The sequence below is a fragment of the Dromiciops gliroides genome, chromosome 5 (assembly GCF_019393635.1).
Source record: "Dromiciops gliroides isolate mDroGli1 chromosome 5, mDroGli1.pri, whole genome shotgun sequence".
NCBI lineage: Eukaryota > Metazoa > Chordata > Mammalia > Microbiotheria > Microbiotheriidae > Dromiciops > Dromiciops gliroides.
In genome coordinates, this window is record NC_057865.1 from 245172842 (window position 1) to 245194952 (window position 22111).

Here is a 22111-nt window from a genome sequence, read left to right on the forward strand (position 1 = left end):
AATGGAATCACAAAGACTGAAAAATGGCAGAAGAAATGACCAAACAACAACAACAAAAATATTGTTTGGGAATACAATAGTATAGTCTAGGGAGTCCCCAGGTATTTTCCCTTATGTTTTTCTCCTTTTGGGGAAGTTTCAGAAAGATATGCCCCAAATGTTCTCTCTAATTTAGTGATATAAATATTTATCTCATCAGGAATACATACAGAAGAATTTATTAGGGAATCCAAATGACAAGGACCATAATCATCCTATGCTTGGTAGCGTCTCTTGAGCTTCCTCTTCCTTTGGATGAAAAAAAAAATTTCATATAACTTGAATAAATATTTTAATTAACAATGAGTTATTGAGCGTTACAACATGCTAGTGTAAGAGCATAGAATTGTGGATAGAGAGCCATCCTCAAAGCCAGAAAGATCTGAATTCTACCAACTAGAAATTACTATTGACCTTTTTATCTAAGTATCTACATTGGAATGATGACTAAGGTTCACAATGATAACCCTGAGCCTGAAAGTGTGGGAGGTGGTTATGAAATCACCAAAGAGAAATAGAATTAATTCAGCCCAATTTTAATGGGATGTCATTATATTCCGATTCTTTGTAAATGAGTCACCCATGTACAGCAGAGAACAAAACATTTGAAACAATTGGGACACATCATTCAATACCATGAATAATTATGGCTAGTTCACACTCTAATAACCATCTTAGTGGATCATTCAAATCATGGATTTAGAGCTGGGAGAGCCATTGAATCCATCCTTCCATTTTACAAATGAGGAAACACAGGCTGAGCAGTTAAGTGGATACCCAGGGTCACGTAAGTAGAATCTAAGGCAGTTTCCATTCAGGTCTTCCTGACTCCAAGAGCAATGACCTATCCAGGGTGCCACCTAGCTCCTATATATTTTCTTTCTAGGCATTTGCTTTGTGATGTCTTTATCCATAGGGGGGGATATTGTGCTTAGTGTTATTGTTGTCTTTTCCTAAAACATGATTTCCATTGTTTTCATGGAACAAAAATATGTGGAGGAGTATAAATTAACTGATAGTTTTGAAATTTCTCAAGGATTTTTTTTTCTTTTTCTTTTTCTTTTCTTCCTTTTTTTCTTTCTTTTTTTTTGTGGGGCAATGAGGGTCAAGTAACTTGCCCAGGGTCACACAGCTAGTAAGTATCAAGTATTGAGGCTGGATTTGAACTCAGGTCCTCCTAAATCCAGAGCCAGTGTATTATCCACTGTGCCAACTAGCTGCCCCCTCAAGTATTTTATTTTATTTTATTTATTTATTTTGGTGAGGCAATTGGAGTTAAGTGACTTGCCCAGGGTCACACAGCTAGTAAGTGTTAAGTGTCTGAGGCCAGATTTGAACTCGGGTACTCCTGACTCCAGGGCTGGTGCTCTATCCACTGCACCACCTAGCTGCCCCCTAAGTATTTTATTTTAAATCAACTTTTAATTGAGAAAAACTAGAACAAATGTTATTTGATGGCTTGTGGTAGCTAATGATGAGTAAAATGGTAAAGAAAACAAAATTTGCTGGCTAAGACAGAAAATGGTCATTGTCTCAAAACTGAAAATAATGAATGGCTTCTTTGGGCTTTTGGCGGGGGGAGGTTTAGATGGCAGGAGGTTGGTGAAAGAAAACAAGGTCAAGGAAAGGAGAATGAATATTTGAAGCTGGGATACACTTTACTCTACAATTTGCAGGCCTTTAGTCATAAGGTTGAAAGCTACACAGTACTGACAGATATGCAACTTTTGACAAGTTTTCCTAACCGAAAAATAAATAAATAAAAGTGCTGACTGTATGTAAACGTAATGCCTTAAAGAAGCTCCCGGGGATCCCCATTGGAGGCTGCAGTTGGAAGGTCCTAACATTTGTGAAAAGTACAATGTTCCTTACATCAGTGGGATAAATGTGGAAATGGTTTTCTACAGAAATAGCATCATTGAGGGGAAGCTAGGTAGCATAGTGGGTAAAGCACTGGTCCTGGATTCAGGAGGACCTGAGTTCAAATCCAGCCTCAGACACTTAACACTTACTAGCTGTGTGACCCTGGGCAAGTCACTTAACCTCAATTGCCTCACCCAAAAAAAAGAAAGAAAGAAAGAAAGAAAGAAAGAAAGAAAGAAAGAAAGAAAGAAAGAAAAAGAAATAGCATCATTGTTTCCTAATCTCTGCCTTTCTCATGGAGGTTGGCTTATTACCATTGAGAATGGAAGTTTGGCTCTTTGGACCACCACATTGTATATAGAATACAATATACACTTCAGCTCTAATCTTGGCATCCCAAGACACTAACCAGGAATTCTGAAGAAATATTTGTTTGTTTTGTTCGTTTGTTTGTTTGCTAATTGATCAAAGGACATTTAAGTGATTAGAAATCTCTTTAAAAATAGCTCACAATCATATAATCATAAAATCCTGTAAATAGTACATATATCATTATCTCCTTATTAGAGTGGAAGAAGCTGATTGTTAGAGGGGTTAAATGTTTTCACCTGAAGTTATAAGTTGTATAGTTGTGCATATAAGTTGTGTGTATAAGTTGAACCTAGGTGTGCTGACTGATGGAATAGTTTTCTTTCTTTATCATGCTACATGTACTGTTTCCTCTTTGGTTAATACCTAGGTTATTGAGCAGGTCTGAAATTCAGAATGTACAAGCAACCTTCCATGAAATGTTTTCCTAACATCTCCTTTTAATTGAAACACTCAATGAATAGCAACAAGTTTCCTAAATAGCAACTGAAATAGTCTCCTGAAATGATTGCTTTTAAGCAGAATCTGATGTATCCATTCATTCTAAGTATACTTAGAAATATAATTAGGTTAAACAACTAAATTCCCATTTGTCAATATTTATAGACAGTGATGTCACTTATTTAATATTGCTTCGAAGAGATCTAAAGAAAAAGCAAGAGACAGTAATATTGAGTTTCCCAGAACTGAGTCTCCTGAGTTTTGAAAGTGTCTTTAATATTGAATGATATGGGTGGCTTATCAGACCTTATTAACTTCCTTTGCATTACACCATTTCATTAATTTCTCTCAATCCATATAGGCTCTAATTAGAAGTCAAGTAAAAATACTTGTAGCTTTCTAGTTATTTTTAAATTTGAGAAAGAAAAATGATGTTATGGGGATAGGCTTTATCTGGAAGAAACAGGTTAATTACAAAAACCAATTAGTTGAAGCAACCAAGATGAAAAATAACCCAAGGTCTTCCAGGACTGCCTAGATATAAGTAATTATTTGATTTAAACTATCTTTGTTAGAAAAAAATATTAATTTAATAAATCAGTGAACTTTGAGAGAATTATTGGTAATATTCTATGTGTTATTTTAGACATCTAGTATTTATCAGTTGAGGGGAGAATCTGCATGGTGTCATTTTGAGATTTCAAACATGCTTAAGATCTGTTTGTTTTTTTTCCTTAAAACTATCCTTTCTAGAACATCACCGAATTACTTTGGAGAAAGGAAGCTGGTTGCTAGGGAACATCAATCAGACTGGCTACTTTAGGGTCAACTATGATCTAAGGAACTGGAGATTACTAATTGACCAACTAATAAGGAACCATGAGGTAATATGGATCATCAGAGATAAGCTTTGATATTGTACACTTCTTTCTTCTATCCTAAGTGGTTTCATCTTTCTGGTTGCCTCCCATAGGTTCTCTCTGTCAGTAATCGTGCAGGTTTGATAGATGATGCCTTCAGCCTAGCCAGGTATGTTTTTGATGACCTTCCAAAATAAATGTATGTGACTATAAGTGGGTGGTGGGTTTTCTTTTTGGCATAGAGTTAAGCTGTGTATGTATTTCCAGTATAAGAAAACTTTTTCCAAAAACTTTTCTTTGTAGTTCAGTCTATTTGGAGTATCAATATAAACTAATCACTGTCTCTAACTTGGACTATTCTAGATCAATAAAATCCACAGGGTACCCCTAACTCTGGAGAAAGTTAATCAATTTTTCACAAGATTAATTTTATATTTTTCTGATTAGAAATCTCTTTATATTTTTACTAATGAACTTGACAAAATGCCCCTCTTGTTATATTTACTCTTTATGGACAATCTCTTCAGGTATAAAAAATTTTTGATGTCTGACCTACAGAATGTGATCATTTTATGTGTTTTTATTGTGTGCAATACATTTTGGAAAGTACTTTGTGTATGAGAGCACTAAGTATTCCACAGGGAAAGGAAACTCTTTTTCATAACAATTATTGAAGTTATTATAGTATAAGGTATTAGTAATTCTGAGTGAAGTACTGGAATTCTATGGTTGAATAATTAGGCTTATTAAGGTGAATCAATTATTCTTCTAAACCTTGATTATATGAAAAATTTTTAGTTATAAATTTGGAAAATGAACTCAATTTGTAGAGTTACCATAAATATGTGTATTAGTTCTTTTCCACATTTGGATTGTTTCATGTCCAAATTAATGTTTTTAACCTTAGGAAGCATTCTTTATGAGTTGTAGATTAATATACCACTGTTCTCTGTGCCCAAACTCATCCTTATTCATTATATTTGACCTTTTGTAGTTACTTGAAACTAGGCAAATCAGTCTTTACAAATATGAGAACAAACTTTACCCTATGAAAAGAACATTGCAATGTATAGGGATTTGAGGTTGTTTTATGAGTTTTAATGTACTAAATCAAATTTCAGCTCTTCTCTATATTAAAAAGCATATTGTGCCTTGTGAAGGACTTATTCATCATTGCTGGTGTGCTTTCAAAAACAAATTCTATTAATTACTTTGATACAAGTAAAAGTAAACTAAAGACATAGGAGTATGACACAGTATAGTCAAAACTTTAACGGGTCAGCTAGATGGAGCAGTGGATAAAGCACTGGCCCTGGATTCAGGAGTACCTGAGTTCAAATCTGGCCTCAGACACTTGACACTTACTAGCTGTGTGACCTTGGGCAAGTCACTTAACCCCCATAGCCCTGCCAAAAAAACCAAAACCAAAACCGAAAAACTTTAGTACTGTGGTTCAGGCTGGCTGATTAGGAGAGAGAAAGCATATTGGGTAGTAATAAGGAAATTACATATATTATTATATGTTTATATCTGAACATATACCCACATACCCACAATTACATATATTATAATTTATGTATATGCAGGCTATATAGATACCTATACATGTATAACTATATTACCCCACACAGAAATATGCATACAAATGCTTTTCTGTATGTGCATTTATATACACTTATGGATATATACACAATGCAGAATACATATATAATATAATACACAATGCATAGTACATACATAATATATATATGTGTGTATATATATATATACATATATATATATATATATATATACATAGATGCAATCCCACTATTATATTAGGAGCCTTCAACACATTATAAAGGAGGAAAATAAACTAGTCCACTCATCCCTATTTGTCAAATCAAGAGAATTTTAGGAAAGCAGGGAACTCTCTTTTCAAAGAGACCCATGAATACTAGCACTATTGTGTGGTGGGACCCAGATGTTGTTCTATGAGTTGAAGAGTATTTAAATGACATGCACATATCTCCAGCTTTCTTTAAGTGGAACACTAAATTTATACAAGGATAAAAAGGGCTCAGGCTGTAGAGAAAACAAACAACAATATAAAATCAAAACAAAACAAAACAAACCCTACAACTGAAGTCTTGGAGAGATGATCAAATTTGCCTATTATCATATAGCCAAGAAGTATCAGAGGTATTTCCTGAGACCCAAACTGCCATTCTACCAATTGTCCTGAGACTATACCAATTTAACAATTTTTTTTTTTTTGGTTATTGGGGTAAGACAGTGAACTGGTGGTTATAACTCAAAGGAAATGGTTTGTCTTGATAGAAGGAAGTACTAAGGCAGCATGGTGTAGTAGAATGAAAACTGAATCAGAAGTCAAAAGACCTACCTAGGTTCTGCCACTTCCTTACCTGTGTGACACTGGGGAAATCATTCATCCTCTCTAGGCCTCAGGTTTCTTATCTGTAAATTGACAGAGTTGGATTAAATGGCTCCTTATGACCTATCTCAATGTACATCCAGAAGTGATTCAGAGATAAACATGCGAGGGATTGTAAAGATGGATGGGAGGGAGCCTTGAAAACCAATATAAGAAATTTCATTTTCTGTATGTAAGAAGTGAAAGAGCATGTGATGGGAAGGAGACACTTAAATTAGTCAAATGATAAAAGTGGTATGTATAAAAGATCATTTGGTCTGGGATAAGAAGAAGATTAGGAATATCTTCTACTCCCTGGATGTCCAGCTTTCTTCAATGCTCAGCTTAAGAGCCACATCCCCTATGAGATCATTCCAGTTATTGTACTCTTTCCTTAACCCAGAAACAAATTTTCATTTGCTTTGTATATATTATTATTATTATTTACTCATCTATGTACTTGTCTTCCCCAATAGAATGTTAAATTCTTTGAAATCAATGACTTTCTTGTTTGTTTTAATCTCTAGCACCTAGGGCTGTGCCTAGCACATAGTATATAATAAATGCCTGTTGAATTATTGAATTTAGCACTTGCTTTAATATTGAGGGAGAAAAATAGAAAGAACATGAAAGAGGGCAATGGGAAGCTTTATTCTGGAGTAATCTTGGGGAGTGGGGAGAGTGGCTCATTTGCTTCTGTACTGGAACAGCTGGGCACTGGCAATGGATACGAGGGCTTTAAGAAAATAGTTTCATCTGAATCCTGATGAGTTTAAGGCGATGACAAGAAATCCAAGCAGAAATATCCTGAAAACAGTGAGTGGTGATACTTAAAAGAGAGGCAGAGAGATTTTTGAGTCATCAGCATTCAGGTGGTAGAAGTCATGAAAGGTATATTTAGCTCAACTGCACTGGATGAATAACATTTATAAATTAAGTTTGCTTGTGGTATGAGGCAAAGTAGAGCTGAAAATTCTAATTGGGAAGACTGAATAGTTGAAAATAAACAAGTGCTTATGTGTTTGTTATTTGTGCCCATCGGTTGCTAAAGTATATCTCATTGTAAATAGATTAAGTACGTTACTAATTTGCTCTATTGACAGGGAAGCCATTAAGACATTATCAGTGAAGTGAAGAAATACAAAGATTAAAGCAGAAATGTACATGGGGAAGAATCCTTCATGGAACTGGAATTTAGTTTTAATCTTGTTGCGGACAGGTGAACATCTCCTAGTTACATTTTGTAGTATTACTTTCCCTTGGAAAGGCAACATGGCACGGTAGATTGAGGGCTTCCCTTTAAGCTATCATTGACCCCCAAATGAAATATGTGCATGTGCATGCATAAACACAATCACACGCAGACACACTACATATAAATCATCAATTAATGAAGCAACCATATTAGTTTGGAGAATTGGTTTCTTAAAATAGATGGTAAACCATAGAGAACAACAAACTTTTAAATATGGATTGGTTAATCATACCTCTCTCCTGAAAGGAAGAAGCAAAAGGCAGGGAAAAAAGGGAAGTAGTAAAGTTTGACCCAATATATGGATTAGCCTCACAGAGTCTTCCCATTCCCTGTGCCGGGTCTATGTCATGTTGGTAAGTTTGAGCTCTCAGTGTGAGGCAGCTCCAAATTCTTCTAGCATCAGTGTTCCTTTTCTCTCTCTAATCAAGACTCTATCTCCCTTGTTCCCTGGAGTACTGTAACTTCATTCCTTCAGTGTTTTTGCTTGTTTCTCACCTCTCAAGAGGTTTAAGCTTCCCTCTCCTTTTTGGACATGGGGTGGAAGGGACTGTCCTTTGGTTCCTTCATTATTCCCCTGTCTCATCAACATTTATTTCCGGTTGTGTGCTCCAACTCCCTCCTTTGGTAAGGAGTACCTATCCATATGCCACAATTTCTTTATTTGTTCCCTAATTGTTGGACGTCTAATTTGTTCCCAGTTCTTTGCTACCAAAAAAAGTGCCATTCAATATTTGGTATATAAAGAACTCTTCTCTTAGTCTTAGACCTCTTTTGATTTCTGGGTCAAAGGGTATGGAAATCTTAGTTACTTTTGGGAGGAAGGAAGGAAACCAAGCATTTATTCAGTCAGTCAAAAAACATGTATTAACTTCTTAACATTGCCAGGCAATATGCTAAATGCCAGGGGTACAAAAAGAGGCAAAAGACAGTACTTACATTTAAGGAGATTACAATCTAATGGGGAAGACAAGAAAACAAATAAACTCATATAAGCTATGTACAGGATAAACAGGACAAAAAATCAAAGAAAACACTAAAATTAAGAGGGGTTGGGAAAGGTTTCATATAGAACATGGGATTTTTTTTTTTGGTGGGGAAATGGGGGTTAAGTGACTTGCACAGGGTCACACAGCCAGTAAGTGTCGAGTGTCTGAGGCCGGATTTGAACTCAGGAACTCCTGAATCCAGGGCCAGTGCTTTGGCCACTGCACCACCTAGCCGCCCCCATGAACATGGAATTTTAGTTGGGACTTAAAGGAAGTCAGAGAATCTATCAATTGGAGATGTGAAGGCAAAGCATTCCAAACATGGGGGACAGCCACAGAAATTGTCCAGAGCAGAGATGAAGTATCTTGTGTGTGAAACAAGACCACCAGTGTCATTGTATCAGAGAGTAAAGATGGGGACTGAGGTGTGGAAACACCAGAAAGGTAGGAGAGGACTAGATAATGACAGCTTTTATTATCAAATATGGAAACTACTGCCATTGGAGTTTAGCGAGTAGGGGGCAGAGGTGACATTGTCAGAGCTGCCCTTTAGGAAAATCACATTGGTGATTGAATGGAAATTGAATTGTAATGGAGAGAGACTTAAAGCGCACTAGTAGGCTATTACCGTAGTTCAAGTGTGAGGTGATGAGATCCTACACTAGGATTGTTGGTGGCAACATCAAAAGAGAAAAGGTGAAATATTCAAGACATGTCACAAGGTTGAAATTAATGGACCATGTCAACATATTGAATACTGGGGCTGGTGGGCAATGAGAGAAAGTGAGGACTTGAAGATGATACCTAGGTTGTGAACGTGAAGGACTGGGATCATAGCTTTGACTTCGACTGTAATAGGAAGGGGGAGAGTTTAGGGGGAAAGAAAATGAATTCATTTTTGGATATGTTGCATGTAAGATGTCTTCTAGATATCACTGTCTGAAGGATAATGCGAGATGTAAGATGGGAGGTTGACAAGTTGGAGTAGAATAGGTAGATGTGAGAATTATTTGTATAGGGATGGTAATTAAATGTATGGGAGCTGATGAAATCACCGGATGACTAGTAGTATAGGGGGAGAGGAGAAGGCGGCCCAGGCCAAAACCTCTATTTAGCACCTACTATAGGCCAGGCATTATGCTAAGCGCTTTGCAAATGTCTCATTTCATCTTTTTTTTATGTGGGGCAATGAGGGTTAAGTGACTTGCCCAGGGTCACATAGCTAGTAAGTGTCAAGAATATGAGTGTTTCATTTCATCTTGACAGCAACCCGGTGAGGTAGGTATTATTATCCCCCTTTTACAGTTCGGGAAGCTAAGGCAAACAGAAATTAAATGACATGCCCAGCATTTCACAGCTACTAAGTGAGGCCAAATTCAAAATCAATTCTCCATGACTCCAGGTCCACAGGAATCCCTCTTATAAATTACTGGCCCCCATTTCTATTTGAATTTGATACCACTGTTTTAGACTACCAATTGAGTAAACATGAAAAAATGGGAAATAAAGTTAGGGTAGTATGATCCGTTCTTGATGAGACAATTCTGACATTTTGAGATCATGGTTTCCTTTTTTAATTGTTTACTAACCATCTCTTTAATGGTCTATTGTAGAATTGTCAGGAATCCATGTCACAGTCACTAGAAAATGTAAATTATAGCTTTAGCTTTATAATTGTTCATTTCTGCGACCTAGCTAGGCCTGCAGCAGTGATGACATCATCTAAATAATTGACAATTATAACTTTTTCCAGGTTTATTTCTTTTTAGAGGAAATTCTCCATTTGAGGCTTACAATTTTGAAAATAACTATTATTTGTTTCATCAATCATTTATAGATTGCCGTTATTGTAGAAATATCATGACATGCCTCAAAAGCCAGTAGCCTAGTCCAGATAAGCTAGACTTGTCCTTTTTTGATAATTAGATGCATTCTCTTAATGTATAACTGCTTTATCTTTCTTTGATGAAATCCATAAAAGGAGTACAATCCTGGGGAACACCCTGACAATATGAATGTATCGTTTAGACTTCTTCACTGTTTAAAATGGAGACAATAGAGTTGCCTCACTGTGAGAGAAAAATAAAACAAATCTATATAATATGATTAAGGACTGTAAGGCTTTATGAATGTTGAATTATTTATTGCTAAACATGAACCTATGACTCTGAAAGGTCCTCTCTTTTTTATACTATCTCTACCTGAGGTATTATCCCAGGCTAATAAAAACAGTTTCCAATCATTGATACCATTTTATTATGGAAGTACTTAATATTATAGTTATGATTAATAAAGCATTGATTAAAATGTATCATATACTCCTGTTCATTGAGCTGGGAGATTAGTGTTTATTCTCTTTCTTGTTTTGAGGAAAGATTGCATGGCTGCTTGCGTACTTATCTTAGTTATCTTTTGTGAGGCTATCAGAATCTTTGTGCAAAATAATTATAATTATTTATGAAATTTTGAAAACAATAAAACATATTTCAAAATAAGATCCATCACTGAATCTTCTTTCTGTCTTGTATTGACTAAATATAATAGAAATAACATTTTCTTTGAACTCATCTGAAAAGGTACAAAGTTTTTAGTATCAGAAACAGCAAAATGCAGACAGTGACCTATTCAGGGGATGCAGATTTTCAAATAATTAATTGGATATATTATCTCATCAATGTGTATATATTTCTGCTGTGTAATTCTTATGGAAGTCCCCCCATAAATTCTCCACTGAGTTTCTCCCCAAGACTCTGAGGGGCTTCCTTGTTTTCTTCTGACATGAAGAAACTATGAGGATCACATAACCTGTTTAACAGTTATTCTTCACTCTCACTTGATGAACATCCCATCTGCTTTTCCATTTCTTTTAGAGCATTTTTTGTTCTACTTCTATTTAATAGTTCCTTATTTATAATATGTTACAACCTGCTCATGTCCAACATATGACTTTATATTGCCCTTTAGATGATTTTCAGTTCTTTGGATACTGTGGTATTCCATGATTCACAGCCATACAACAACACCCAGTTAGGGGATCTGGCTTGCAATTTTTTTGTTGTTGCAATTATGTAAAACATTACCATATTAGTCATTTGCATAAGAAAACTTGAATAAAAGAAAAAAATGAAAGAAAGTGAAAAATAGCATGCTTTGATGTGTTCAGTCCATACCAGTTGTTTCTTTGGAGGTGTATAGTATACTTCATCATTAGTCCTTTCGGATTGTCTTGCATCATTATATTGCTGAGAATAGTTAAGTCATTCACAGTTCTTCATTGAACGATATTGTCATTATATAAAACTGTTTCCTACTTCTGCTCACTCACAGTGCATCAGTGCATCTAAGTCTTTCTAGATTTTTGTGAAATTGCCCTGCTTGTCATTTCTCATAGCACAATAATATTCCATCGAAATCATATACCACAGCTTGTTTTGCCATTCGCCAAATGATAGGCATTCTTTTGATTTCCAATTCTTAGCCATCACAAAAAGAGCTGCTCTAAATATTTTTGTATAAATAGGTCCTTTTCTCTCACTTTTTCCCCCCATGTCTTTGGGATGTAAACATAACAGTAGTATTGCTGTGTCAAAGGGTATGCACAGTTTTATAGCCATTTGGGCAAAGTTCCAAATTGCTCTTCAAAATGGTTGGATCAGTTCACAACTCTGCCAACAGTGGATTAGCACCCCAGTTTTCCCACATCCTCTCCAATATCCAGTATTTTCCTTTTTGTTATATTCTGGCTTCTAGTTGTTGCTTGGATACTTACTACATGTATAACTTTAGGCATGTCATTTGACTTTTCTACTAAGTCTCACTGTCTTTTCCTACATAATGAGAGAAATAAAGGACCTCTGGGATAATTTTCAGCTTTATGATTCTTTTTGCTTACAAAAATTTTCAGAGTTGGTACCCAGCAGTTCCGACTTTGATCTAAGTTTATTTAATATTTTGCTACAATTAAAATAATCAAAAGTATTCTGAGAAATATTTCAGGCTAAATTCATTATGATCTGAGCTTTCTCGTTTTAGTACCAATTGTCTAGTAACAACTTTAACTCATTTATACAATTTTCTTCCTTGATTTTCTTGCTCTGTAGTTACTTTTTAATTCTAGCATTCTCTGGTTTTCTCAAGGTTAGAGAAGTGAGCTAACATATGCCTGTGAGCTATATATAGACTGTTGTTGAGGATGGAATCACAGATTTTGTCCTTGTGATGAGGGCTTATAGATAGCTATGACATCAGCTACTTCTGAGAAGTACTGATCCCCAATGGAATCAGAGGTAGTCTCAGTAGCTTTGTGGCTCTTAAGGAGAGCAGCACTTCTTACAGACTGTTTTAAATTGTATAGCATTAAATCACAAACAAATTTAGAATCACTCCATGCCAAAACTTATGTTTGATCTTTGTAAGCTAAAATGTTTAATATTAATACGTAACAGATGAGATTGTTGAGTAGAATGTAATTGAGTAATATTTTGACATCATTCTGAAGGGCTGATCCATTGGCAGAGTAAACGGCCTGAGCTGTTGAGCTGCAGAAGTGTGGATTAGTGGATTATGTTTGCACATTAGGTGGATTTGCATGAATTGTTCCCTTTGAAAATAAACATTCTAAATGTATGTGAGAATTATTTGAAAATTGTATATGTACTTAATGTACTCTGGCATTTTTTCATACCTCAAAATATTTCTAAAAGTCCTATTTTATTTAGTATAGTCTTGCCTTTTAAACAAAGATTTGTTAAGGGGGGAGAGGCGAAGGAAGGGAGGGCAGATGGGGGAGGGAGCAGTAAAAAGCAAAATACTTTTGAGGAGGGAAAAGGTGAAAGAAGATAGAAAATAGAGTAAATATCAAGGAGAGGGAATAGGATGTATGGAAGGTAATATACTTAGCAAAAGTAATTGTGAAAGAATGATGTGGAGGCAGCTAGGTGGAGCAATGAATAAATCACTGGCCCTGAATTCAGGAGGACCTGAGTTCAAATTCAGCCTCAGACACTTGACACTTACTAAATGTGTGACCCTGGGCAAGTCACTTAACACTCACTGCCTCCCCCGCCCCCCCCCCCCAAAAAAGAAAGTAAGAAATGATGAGCAGGATGCTATCAGAAGGACATATGGAAAATGCAATTTTTCCACAGAGGAAGAACTGATGGTATATGAATACAGATTGGAGTCCCTCTTTCTAAAGTTATTTTGTCTGATTTCTTCACAATCTGACTAATGTGGAGATGTTTTGCATGACTGCACATATAAAACTTATAGTGAATTGCTTGATTTCTTAGGGAGGGATGAGGAGGGAAGGAGGAAGAAAATTGGAACACAAAGTTTTAAAAAAATCAATGTGAAAAAATTGTTTTTTTTACATGTAACTTGGGGGAAATCCTAAATAATAAGATAGATAGATAGGTAGGTAGGTAGGTAGGGAGAGAGAGAGAGAGAGAGAGAGAGAGAGAGAGAGAGAGAGAGAGAGAGAGAGAGAGAGAGAGAGAGAGAGAAAGAGAGAGAGAGAGAGAGAGAGAGAGAGAGAGAGAGAGAGAGAGAGAGAGAGATAAAAGAATGAATAAAACCCCACAAAGATTTGGCAGTTAAAAAAATTCTTTTACTTTAAAAAGTCTGAGTTTAATTCATCTCTAGGATTGTCTGTTCTAGCTCTAAAATCCAGTAATCTCTGTGTCCCAGAAGGAGTCAAGACATTTATATTACAAATAATTTAAAATGTTTAAGTCAGTTCCAGAGCTGGAAAGAATCTTAGAAATATTTCTGGTCCAGTAGTTTTTAACCGTGTGTGTGTCTGTGTGTTTGTGAGAGGTATCTCTTTGGTAGTCTGGTGAACTTATGAAATCCTCCTCAGAATAATATTTTAAAGCATAAAATAAACTTGAACGAAACCAATTTTATTGAAACGTGGTTATCAAGATATTAGAAAAAGTTCTACGCTCCAGGTTAAGAACCCCTGATCTAGTCCATCACGTTCATTTTAAGAGGAAACTGTCCAAGAAATATGAAGTGAATTATCAAAGGTTTTATATATATATATATATATATACATATATATATGTATTATATATGTATATATATATATATAATGATATTTTAATATACACTAAATGTTGAAAGAGCACTTGCAGAACCCCATATGGGCTCATGCACTCAAGCTTCATTCCTCTTTGCAAACTGCATATTTTAGAGCATCAAGTCACGATTGCTATATTCAGAGTTCTATTGGGTAATTTTGAGAGGCTGCAAATTACTTGCAAATGCCCATTGTTGTATTTCCTAAAAAAAAATTGCCAGCCTGAGTAGGTATAGTGCTCCTGCTCACTGGGGGAAGTTAAGACTGCTTAGACCAATTGAATTTGGGGGTTCAATGCTCAGTCTAGTACCAGTAGGGTTAGCCCCTGGAAGTAGTGGAGGGGCCCCAGGCTGCCTAAGCAAGTGAGGTAAATTATCCTATATCACACACAGAGCATGTTAATAATTTCCATATTAATTAACAGTGGTATTCGGCACTAAGAGAAATAGGAGATCTAGTCTCCCAACCAAAAAAAAAAAAGAAAGAAAGAAAGAAAAGAAAAGAAAAAAAGACAACCAACAAGCATCAAAGAAACAAAAATAAATTTCCAGTCAGACTATCACTTCTAAAAAAAAATCAAAATTTATTAAGCCCTATTAAGTGCAGAGTGTTGTGCTAAGAAGTGGAAGAAAAATTGTTAGATAAGACCTTGTCACTGGCCTTCCAGAAACTTATACTTCAGTAAAGTGTCTGTGACACATATAAATTAAGATAAAAACAAATTATTCCTATAAGTACACAAGTGAGGTACAAAGTGCTATGTGATCTGTCTTGTCTTTCTTTAATTTTTAAATTTGTTATTATTTTAAAATTTATTTTTAAAATTGTGAGTTCCAAATTTTCTCCCTCCTTCCTGATCCTCCCAAACCCCAAAAGGGGAGAAATATGGTATCCGTTATACATGCGGAATCATGAAGAGCACATTCCATATTAGCCACGTTGCAAAATATGAAAGCAAGAAAAATGCTTCAGCCTGCATTCAGCATTCTTCAGTTCTCTTTCTCTGGAGGTGTATAGCAATTTTCATTATAGGTCCTTTGCAATTATCTGTGAGCATTGTCTTGATTAGAGTGGCTGAGTCTTTTACAGTTGATCATCCTTACAATATTCTTATAAGATTGCTGGACACAGTTCTCCTCGTTTTACTCACTTTACTTTGTAAGCGTTCATATAAGTCTTTCTAAGTTTTTCTGAAACAATTCTGTTCATTTCTTATAGCCCTATAATATTCCATCACAACAACATACCACGACTTGTTTAGCTATTCCCCAATTGTTGGACATTCTCTCAATTTCCAATTCTTTGTCACCATTATAAGAGCTGCTATAAATAATTTTGTACAGATAGGTCTTTTCCCTTTTTCTTTAACCTTTTGAGATACAGACATAGTGGTATTGCTAGGTCAAAGTATGCAGTTTCATAGCCCTCTGGACATAGTTCCAAATTGTTCTCCAGAATGGCTGAATCAGTTCACAACTCCACCAATAGTTCATTAATGTCTCATTTTTCCACATTCCTTCCAACATTTGTCATTTTCCTTTTCTGTCATATTAGCCAATCAGATAGGTGTGAGATGGTATCTCAGAGTTGTTTTAATTTGCATTTCTCTAGACAATAGTGATTTAGAGCAGTTTATCAAGTGACTATAGATAACTTTGATTTCTTCTGAAAAGTGTCTATATCCTTTGACCATTTATGAATTGAGGAATGACTTTTACTTTTATAAATTTGACTCAGTTTTATATATATTTTAGTAATAAGTCCTTTATCAGAGAGAGTTGCTGTAAATATTTTCCCCTTTTCTTTTTAATTCTTGGATTCATTAGTTTTGTTTGTGTAAAACCTTTTTTAATTTAATGTATTCAAAATATCCATTTTATTTCCCATAATGCTCTCTATCATAAACTTTTCTATGATCCATAGATCTGACAGGTAAATTTTTCCATGCCCCCCTATTTTCTTATAACAGCACTTTTTATGTCTAATTCTTGTACCCATTTTGAATTTATCTTGGTATATGGTTTGAGATACTAATCTATACCTAACTTCTGCCAGACTGATTTTCAATTTTCCCAGTGATTTTTGTCAAGTAGGGAGTTCTTGTACCAAAAGAATGGATTTTGCTTATATCAAACACATGATTAGTATTGCCATTTATTACCATATATTGTACCTATTCTATTCCAGTGACCTTCTACTCTATTTCTTGCCTAGATTACTAGATTGTTTTCATGATTGCCACTTTGTAATACACTTTAAAATCTGGTATACTAGGCCACCTTCCTTCACATTTTTCCCCTTGAATCTCTTGGTATTTTTTACCTTTTGTTCTTTTAGATTACTTTTGTTATTGTATTTTCTAGCTCCTTAAAATAATTCTTTGGAAGTTTGGTATAGAACTGAATAAATAAATTAACAGGTAGAATTTTCATTTTCATTATATTGGCTTGCCCTACTCATGAGCAAATAAATATTTTTTAAAATGTTTGGAATTTTGCATGCAAAATATTTTGTAACGGGATTCATATAGTTTCTAGATTTGTCTTGGCAGGTAGACTCTCAAGTACTTTATATTGTCTTCAGTGATTTTAAATGGAGTTTCTCTGTATATCTTTGCCTACTGGACTGCACTGTTAATATATAGAAATGCTGGTGATTTATATGGGTTTATTTTATATCCTGCGATTTTGCAAATTTGTGAACTTTTTCAACTAGTTTTTTAGTTGATTCTCTAAGTATACCATCATATCATCTGTGACAAATGATAGTTTTGTTTTCTCATTGCCTATTCTAATACCTTCATTTCTTTTTCTTGTCTGATTGCTATTGCTAGCATTTCTAATACAATATTCAATAATAATGGTAATAATGGACATCCTTTCTTTACTCTGATTATAATGGGAATGCTTCTTACTCATCCCCATCACAGATAATGCTTACCAATATTTTTAGATAGATACTACTCATCATTTTAAGGAAAGCTCTATTCTTTCTCAGTTTTCTAAGGTTTTTAATAGAATGTGTGGTATATTTTTTCAAAAGCTTTTTTCTGTATCTATTAAGGTAATCAATCACATGATTTTTGTTGTTTTTTATTGATATAGTCAATTATGCTGACACTTCCTACTATTGAACTACACTGTATTCCTGGTATAATTTCTACCTTGTCATTGTGTATAATCTTTGTGATATATTGCTGTAATCTCCTTGCTAGTGTTTTATTTAAAAATTTTTGCATCAGTATTCATTAAGGAAATTGGAATATAATTTGCTTTGTCTATTTTTGCTCTTCTGGTTTAGGGATCAGTATTATATTTGTGTCATAAAAGGGATTTGGCAGGACTTATTCTTTGCTCATTTTCTTGAGTAGTTTATATAGTATTGGAATGAATTGTTCTTTAAATCTTTGGTAGAATTCACTTGTAAATCCATCTGGTATTCATTATTATTATTATTATTATTTAGAAAGCTCATTGATGACATTTTCAATTTCTTTTTCTAAGATAGTGTTCTTTAAGTAATCTATTTCCTCTTAGGTAAATCTGGGCAATTTATATTTTTGTAAATATTCAGCCATTTCGCTTTGTCAGATTTATTTGCATATAATTGGGCAAAAAACTTAATTAATTTACTTTTCAATGGTCATGCATTCTCCCTGTTTTTGATAGTGATATTTATTTTTCTTCTTTCTTTTTTAAAAGTTAAATTAACTAATGTTTTATCTTTTTTATCATTTTTTCTTAAAACAAACTCCTAGTTTTACTTATCATTTAATTTTTTTCACTTTCAATTTTATTAATCTATCCTTTGATTTTCAGGATTTCCATTTTGGTATTTAGTTGGGAATTTTAAATTTCTTCTTTTTCTAATTATTAAAATTGCATGCCTAATTCATTGATCTGCTCTTTCTCTATTTTACTGATAAAGCATCGGCCCTGGATTCAGGAGGGCCTGAGTTCAAATTCGGCCTCAGACACTTGACACTTACTAGCTGTCTGACTCTGGGCAAGTCACTTAACCCCCATTGCCCGCCAAAAAAAAAAATAGATATGTAGATTTTCCCCTAAGTAGTGTTTTGGCAGCATCCCATGAATTTTGTTATGCTATCTCATTCTCTCTGAATGAGAAACAATTATTTCTATGGTTTGTTCTTTGACACATTCATTCTTTAGGATTAGATCATTTAGTTTTCAATTAATTTTTAATTTGTTTCTATTGCTCTTTATTGAATATAATTTTATTGCATAATGGTTTGAAAAGGATTCATTTAATATTACTGTTTTTCTGGTTTTTGTGAGTTTTTTAAAGCCCTAATATGTGATCAGTTTTTGTGAAGGTGCCATATAAAGCTAAGGAAAAGCTATACCGTTCAGTTTTCTCCAGAAGTCTATCATATCTAACTCTTCTAAAATTCTATTCATCTCCTTGATATCTTCCTTATTTTAGAGCAGAAAGTTGTATTCCCCCACTAGTATAGTTATATTGTGTATTCCCTCCTGTAATTTCTTTAACTTTTCCTCAAAAGAATCTGGATGCTGTGCCATTTGGTGCATATATGGTTAATACTGATATTTCCTTGATGTCTATGGTATCCCTTAGGCACATATAGTTTCCCTGCTTGTCTCTTTTAATTAGGTATAATTTTGCTTTTGCTTTTTTTGAAATCATGATTGCTCTCCCTGCCCTTTTAACTCTTAATAGATTATTCTCCAGTTCCTTATTATTACTGGGTGTCTCTCTGTTTCAGATGTGTTTTTTGTAAACAACATATTATTGGATTCTGGTTTCTAATCCATTCTGCTATCTGCTTGCATTTTACAGGTGCATTCATCCATTCACATCCACAGTTATCATTCCTTCTATCCTGTTGTGATGTTTAAAATCTTAATTGTGGTCACCAAAATTTAAAAGGCTTCAGTACCAGTCTTTGGGCATTAAACATTTATTAGAGCATACAGATATTTACAAAGAGTTCAGAAGGTTATGAAAAAGAAGTCCTACCTAGCCTAGAGTTCCAGCCTGGTTGGGTTCTTCCTGAAGTCCTCCTCCACAAGCTTGCTTTAATCAGGAACACCCTTTTCCAGCCTGTTTTAATCAGCAATCCTCCTCAAGCTGTTTGTGGAAGCTTTTTTATACATCTGGAACAGAGGCGGTCCTTACACCCTGCTTCAAGGTGATTGGTTGGCGTCATTCAAATCCATTGTCTTTGAAGGTGTTCTCAAGTTGAGTTCATAGTCTAGTTTCTGAGAATTATACCTTCTTAAGGGATAGCCAGGTGTGATCACAATCCAATTAACTTGATACAATCCAATTAACTTGAAGTAGGCTTAATCAGCAGTCAATCACTCTCACTTGATTCAATCAGTCTTGATTAATCTCCAGGTGGGTCTTTGAGTATCTGCTAAATCCCATTATTTCATCACATTCCGCCCTTTGTTTCTTCTAGGAACAGGTGTTCCTAGATGAAACAGTAAAAAAAAATAATTAAGTCTTTGTAAGTCTTTTCTCAGTTCTCTTGTCTTCTTGGAGTGGTAAGATGTCATCAGGAGGAAGCTGGATTCTGGTCTGGAAAGCTGGATTCTTCTTCTTTAACTAAATTGCTGGATTTTTTACTAAACCTAAGCATAGCGTTGTCAATGATCAAATTTAGTACATTCCATTACATTCCCTCCTTTATATAATAGAGAATTGAGGTAGTTATGCAATCTATAAAACTTCTTACCACCATGTGTCTGGATCAAAGCCAAATTTAGTAACGTGTTTATGTCACCTGAAAATGTTATGGAAAGGTTATCATACCACATCTCATGGTTTCGAGACATCCAGTAGGCCATAGGTGGATGGATTCTGACTATGCCATCAGACTTAGTGAAAGAAAAAGAAAACTTTTAGAAGGGAGAGAGGAAGAAACTGGACTGTGTCCAGCAATTGTGGTCTATATAGTTGCCATCAAAAGCAAACCATAGACTTACATGTACCTGTCTCTCCTCCTGTTGTACATATATTCTCTACAGGGCCTATATCAAACTCATTGTAAGAGCAGTTAGTCTCTGAGATGATAAGTTTCCATAATTCATAAATCTCATATTAATTTCACCAAAGACAGTATGATGGTAAAAATGCATGTTATGCTGCATAACTGATGATGTGCTTGTAATATATACAATAATTCCAAACCATACCCACAATGTACATAGTCACAATGTGTTATTTTTACCCTGGCTACCCTCTCACCCTCCCCCCACCTCTGCCCCCCAGTTCTTCATCAGAAATCTCTTTTGCTACTGACCACTTGCTCCCTTCATAGACTCTCCTTTTTATCACTCCCTCTTTCTCCTCCTATTTCCCTGCTGGATAAGATAAATTTCTATATTTAACTAACTGTGTATGTTTTTTTCTCTTTGAGCAAATTCTGATGAAAATTAAGTTCAAGTGCTACCTGCCAACACCTTTCCCCAAGTTTTTTATACTGCTATAGAAACTTTTCCTTGCATATCTCTTTTATGTGTTTTAATTTTCCCCATTTTCCCCCTCCCTTCCTCTTTCTTCCAATGCTTCCCTCTTTATTTCCCCTTCTTTTTTTAGACATTTATCATATTCAACTTATACCCATGCCCTCATTCTATGTATATTCCTGTTAACTGCCCTAAATATGATAAAGTTCTTAGAAGAAGTTATGAGTATCATCTTCCCATATAGGAATATAAATATAAATAGTTTAACCATATTAATCCTCTTTTTATTTCTCTTTCATATTGACCTTTTCATGTTTCTTTTGTGTCTTGTGTTTGAATATCAGATTTTCATTCGGCTCTGATATTTTCATCAGAAATGCTTGAAAGTCTTCTATTCCAGTGAATATCCATTTCCCCCTAAAGAATTATACTCAGTTTTGCTGAGTAGATTATTCTTGATTATAATCCCACATCCTTTGCCTTCCATAATATCATATTTCAATTCCTCTACTCCTTAAATGTAGAAGCTGATAAATTTTTTGTGATCCTGACTGTGGCTCTGCAGTATCCAAATTGTTTCTTCCTGGCTACTTGAAATATTTTCTCCTTGAGGTGGGAACTCTGGAATTTGGTTATAATATCCCTGGGAGAATTTATTTGGGGTTATCTTTCAGGAGGTGATCGATAATTTTAAATTTTTACTCTACCCTCTGGTTCTAGGATATCATGACAGTTTTCATTGATAATTTCTTGAAATGCGATGTCTAGGCTCTTTTTATATCATGACTTTAACGTAGTCCAATAATTCTTAAATCATCTCTCCTGGATCTGTTTTCCAGGTCAGCTGTTTTTCCACTGAAATAATTCATATTTTCTTCCATTCTTTCACTCTTTTGAATTTGTTTTATTGTTTCTTGATGTGTTGTGGAATCATCCTCCCCTTGTTCAATTCTAATTTTTGAGTTCTTCAATGTATTTTTGTACCTTTTATCCCATTTGGCAAATTTTGCTTTTTAAGCAGTTCTTGTTAAGGACTTGTTATGGAACTTTTGTGTTTCTTTTAACATTTAGCTAACTCTGTCTTTTAGGCTTTTTTGTGTCTCTTTTACCAAACCATTGACATTTTTTTCATATTTTTTTCGCATCATTCTTTTCTATTACTAATTTTTCTCTACTGCCCTTATTTGATTTTTTGTTTAGAATTTTATTTTCCAAATTACATGTAAAAACAAATATTGACATCAGTTTTTTAAAACTTTGTGATCCAACTTCTCTTCCTTCCCCCTCCCCACCCAAAAACTCAAGCAATTCAATATGGATTATATATGAGTAGTCCTGCAAAACATTT

At 34.7% G+C, this 22111-nt stretch overlaps 1 protein-coding gene across 2 annotated transcripts in view; it reads left to right on the plus strand.

The window, feature by feature from the left end:
• Nucleotides 1–22111, plus strand: part of TRHDE (thyrotropin releasing hormone degrading enzyme) — a 516103-nt gene that overhangs the window by 395282 nt on the left and 98710 nt on the right. For both annotated transcript variants that reach the window (XM_043966938.1, XM_043966939.1), the window contains 2 exons: nucleotides 3466–3596; nucleotides 3686–3741. In XM_043966938.1, the coding sequence (XP_043822873.1) occupies nucleotides 3466–3596; nucleotides 3686–3741 (187 nt within the window). The remainder of the gene's footprint in view (nucleotides 1–3465; nucleotides 3597–3685; nucleotides 3742–22111) is intronic.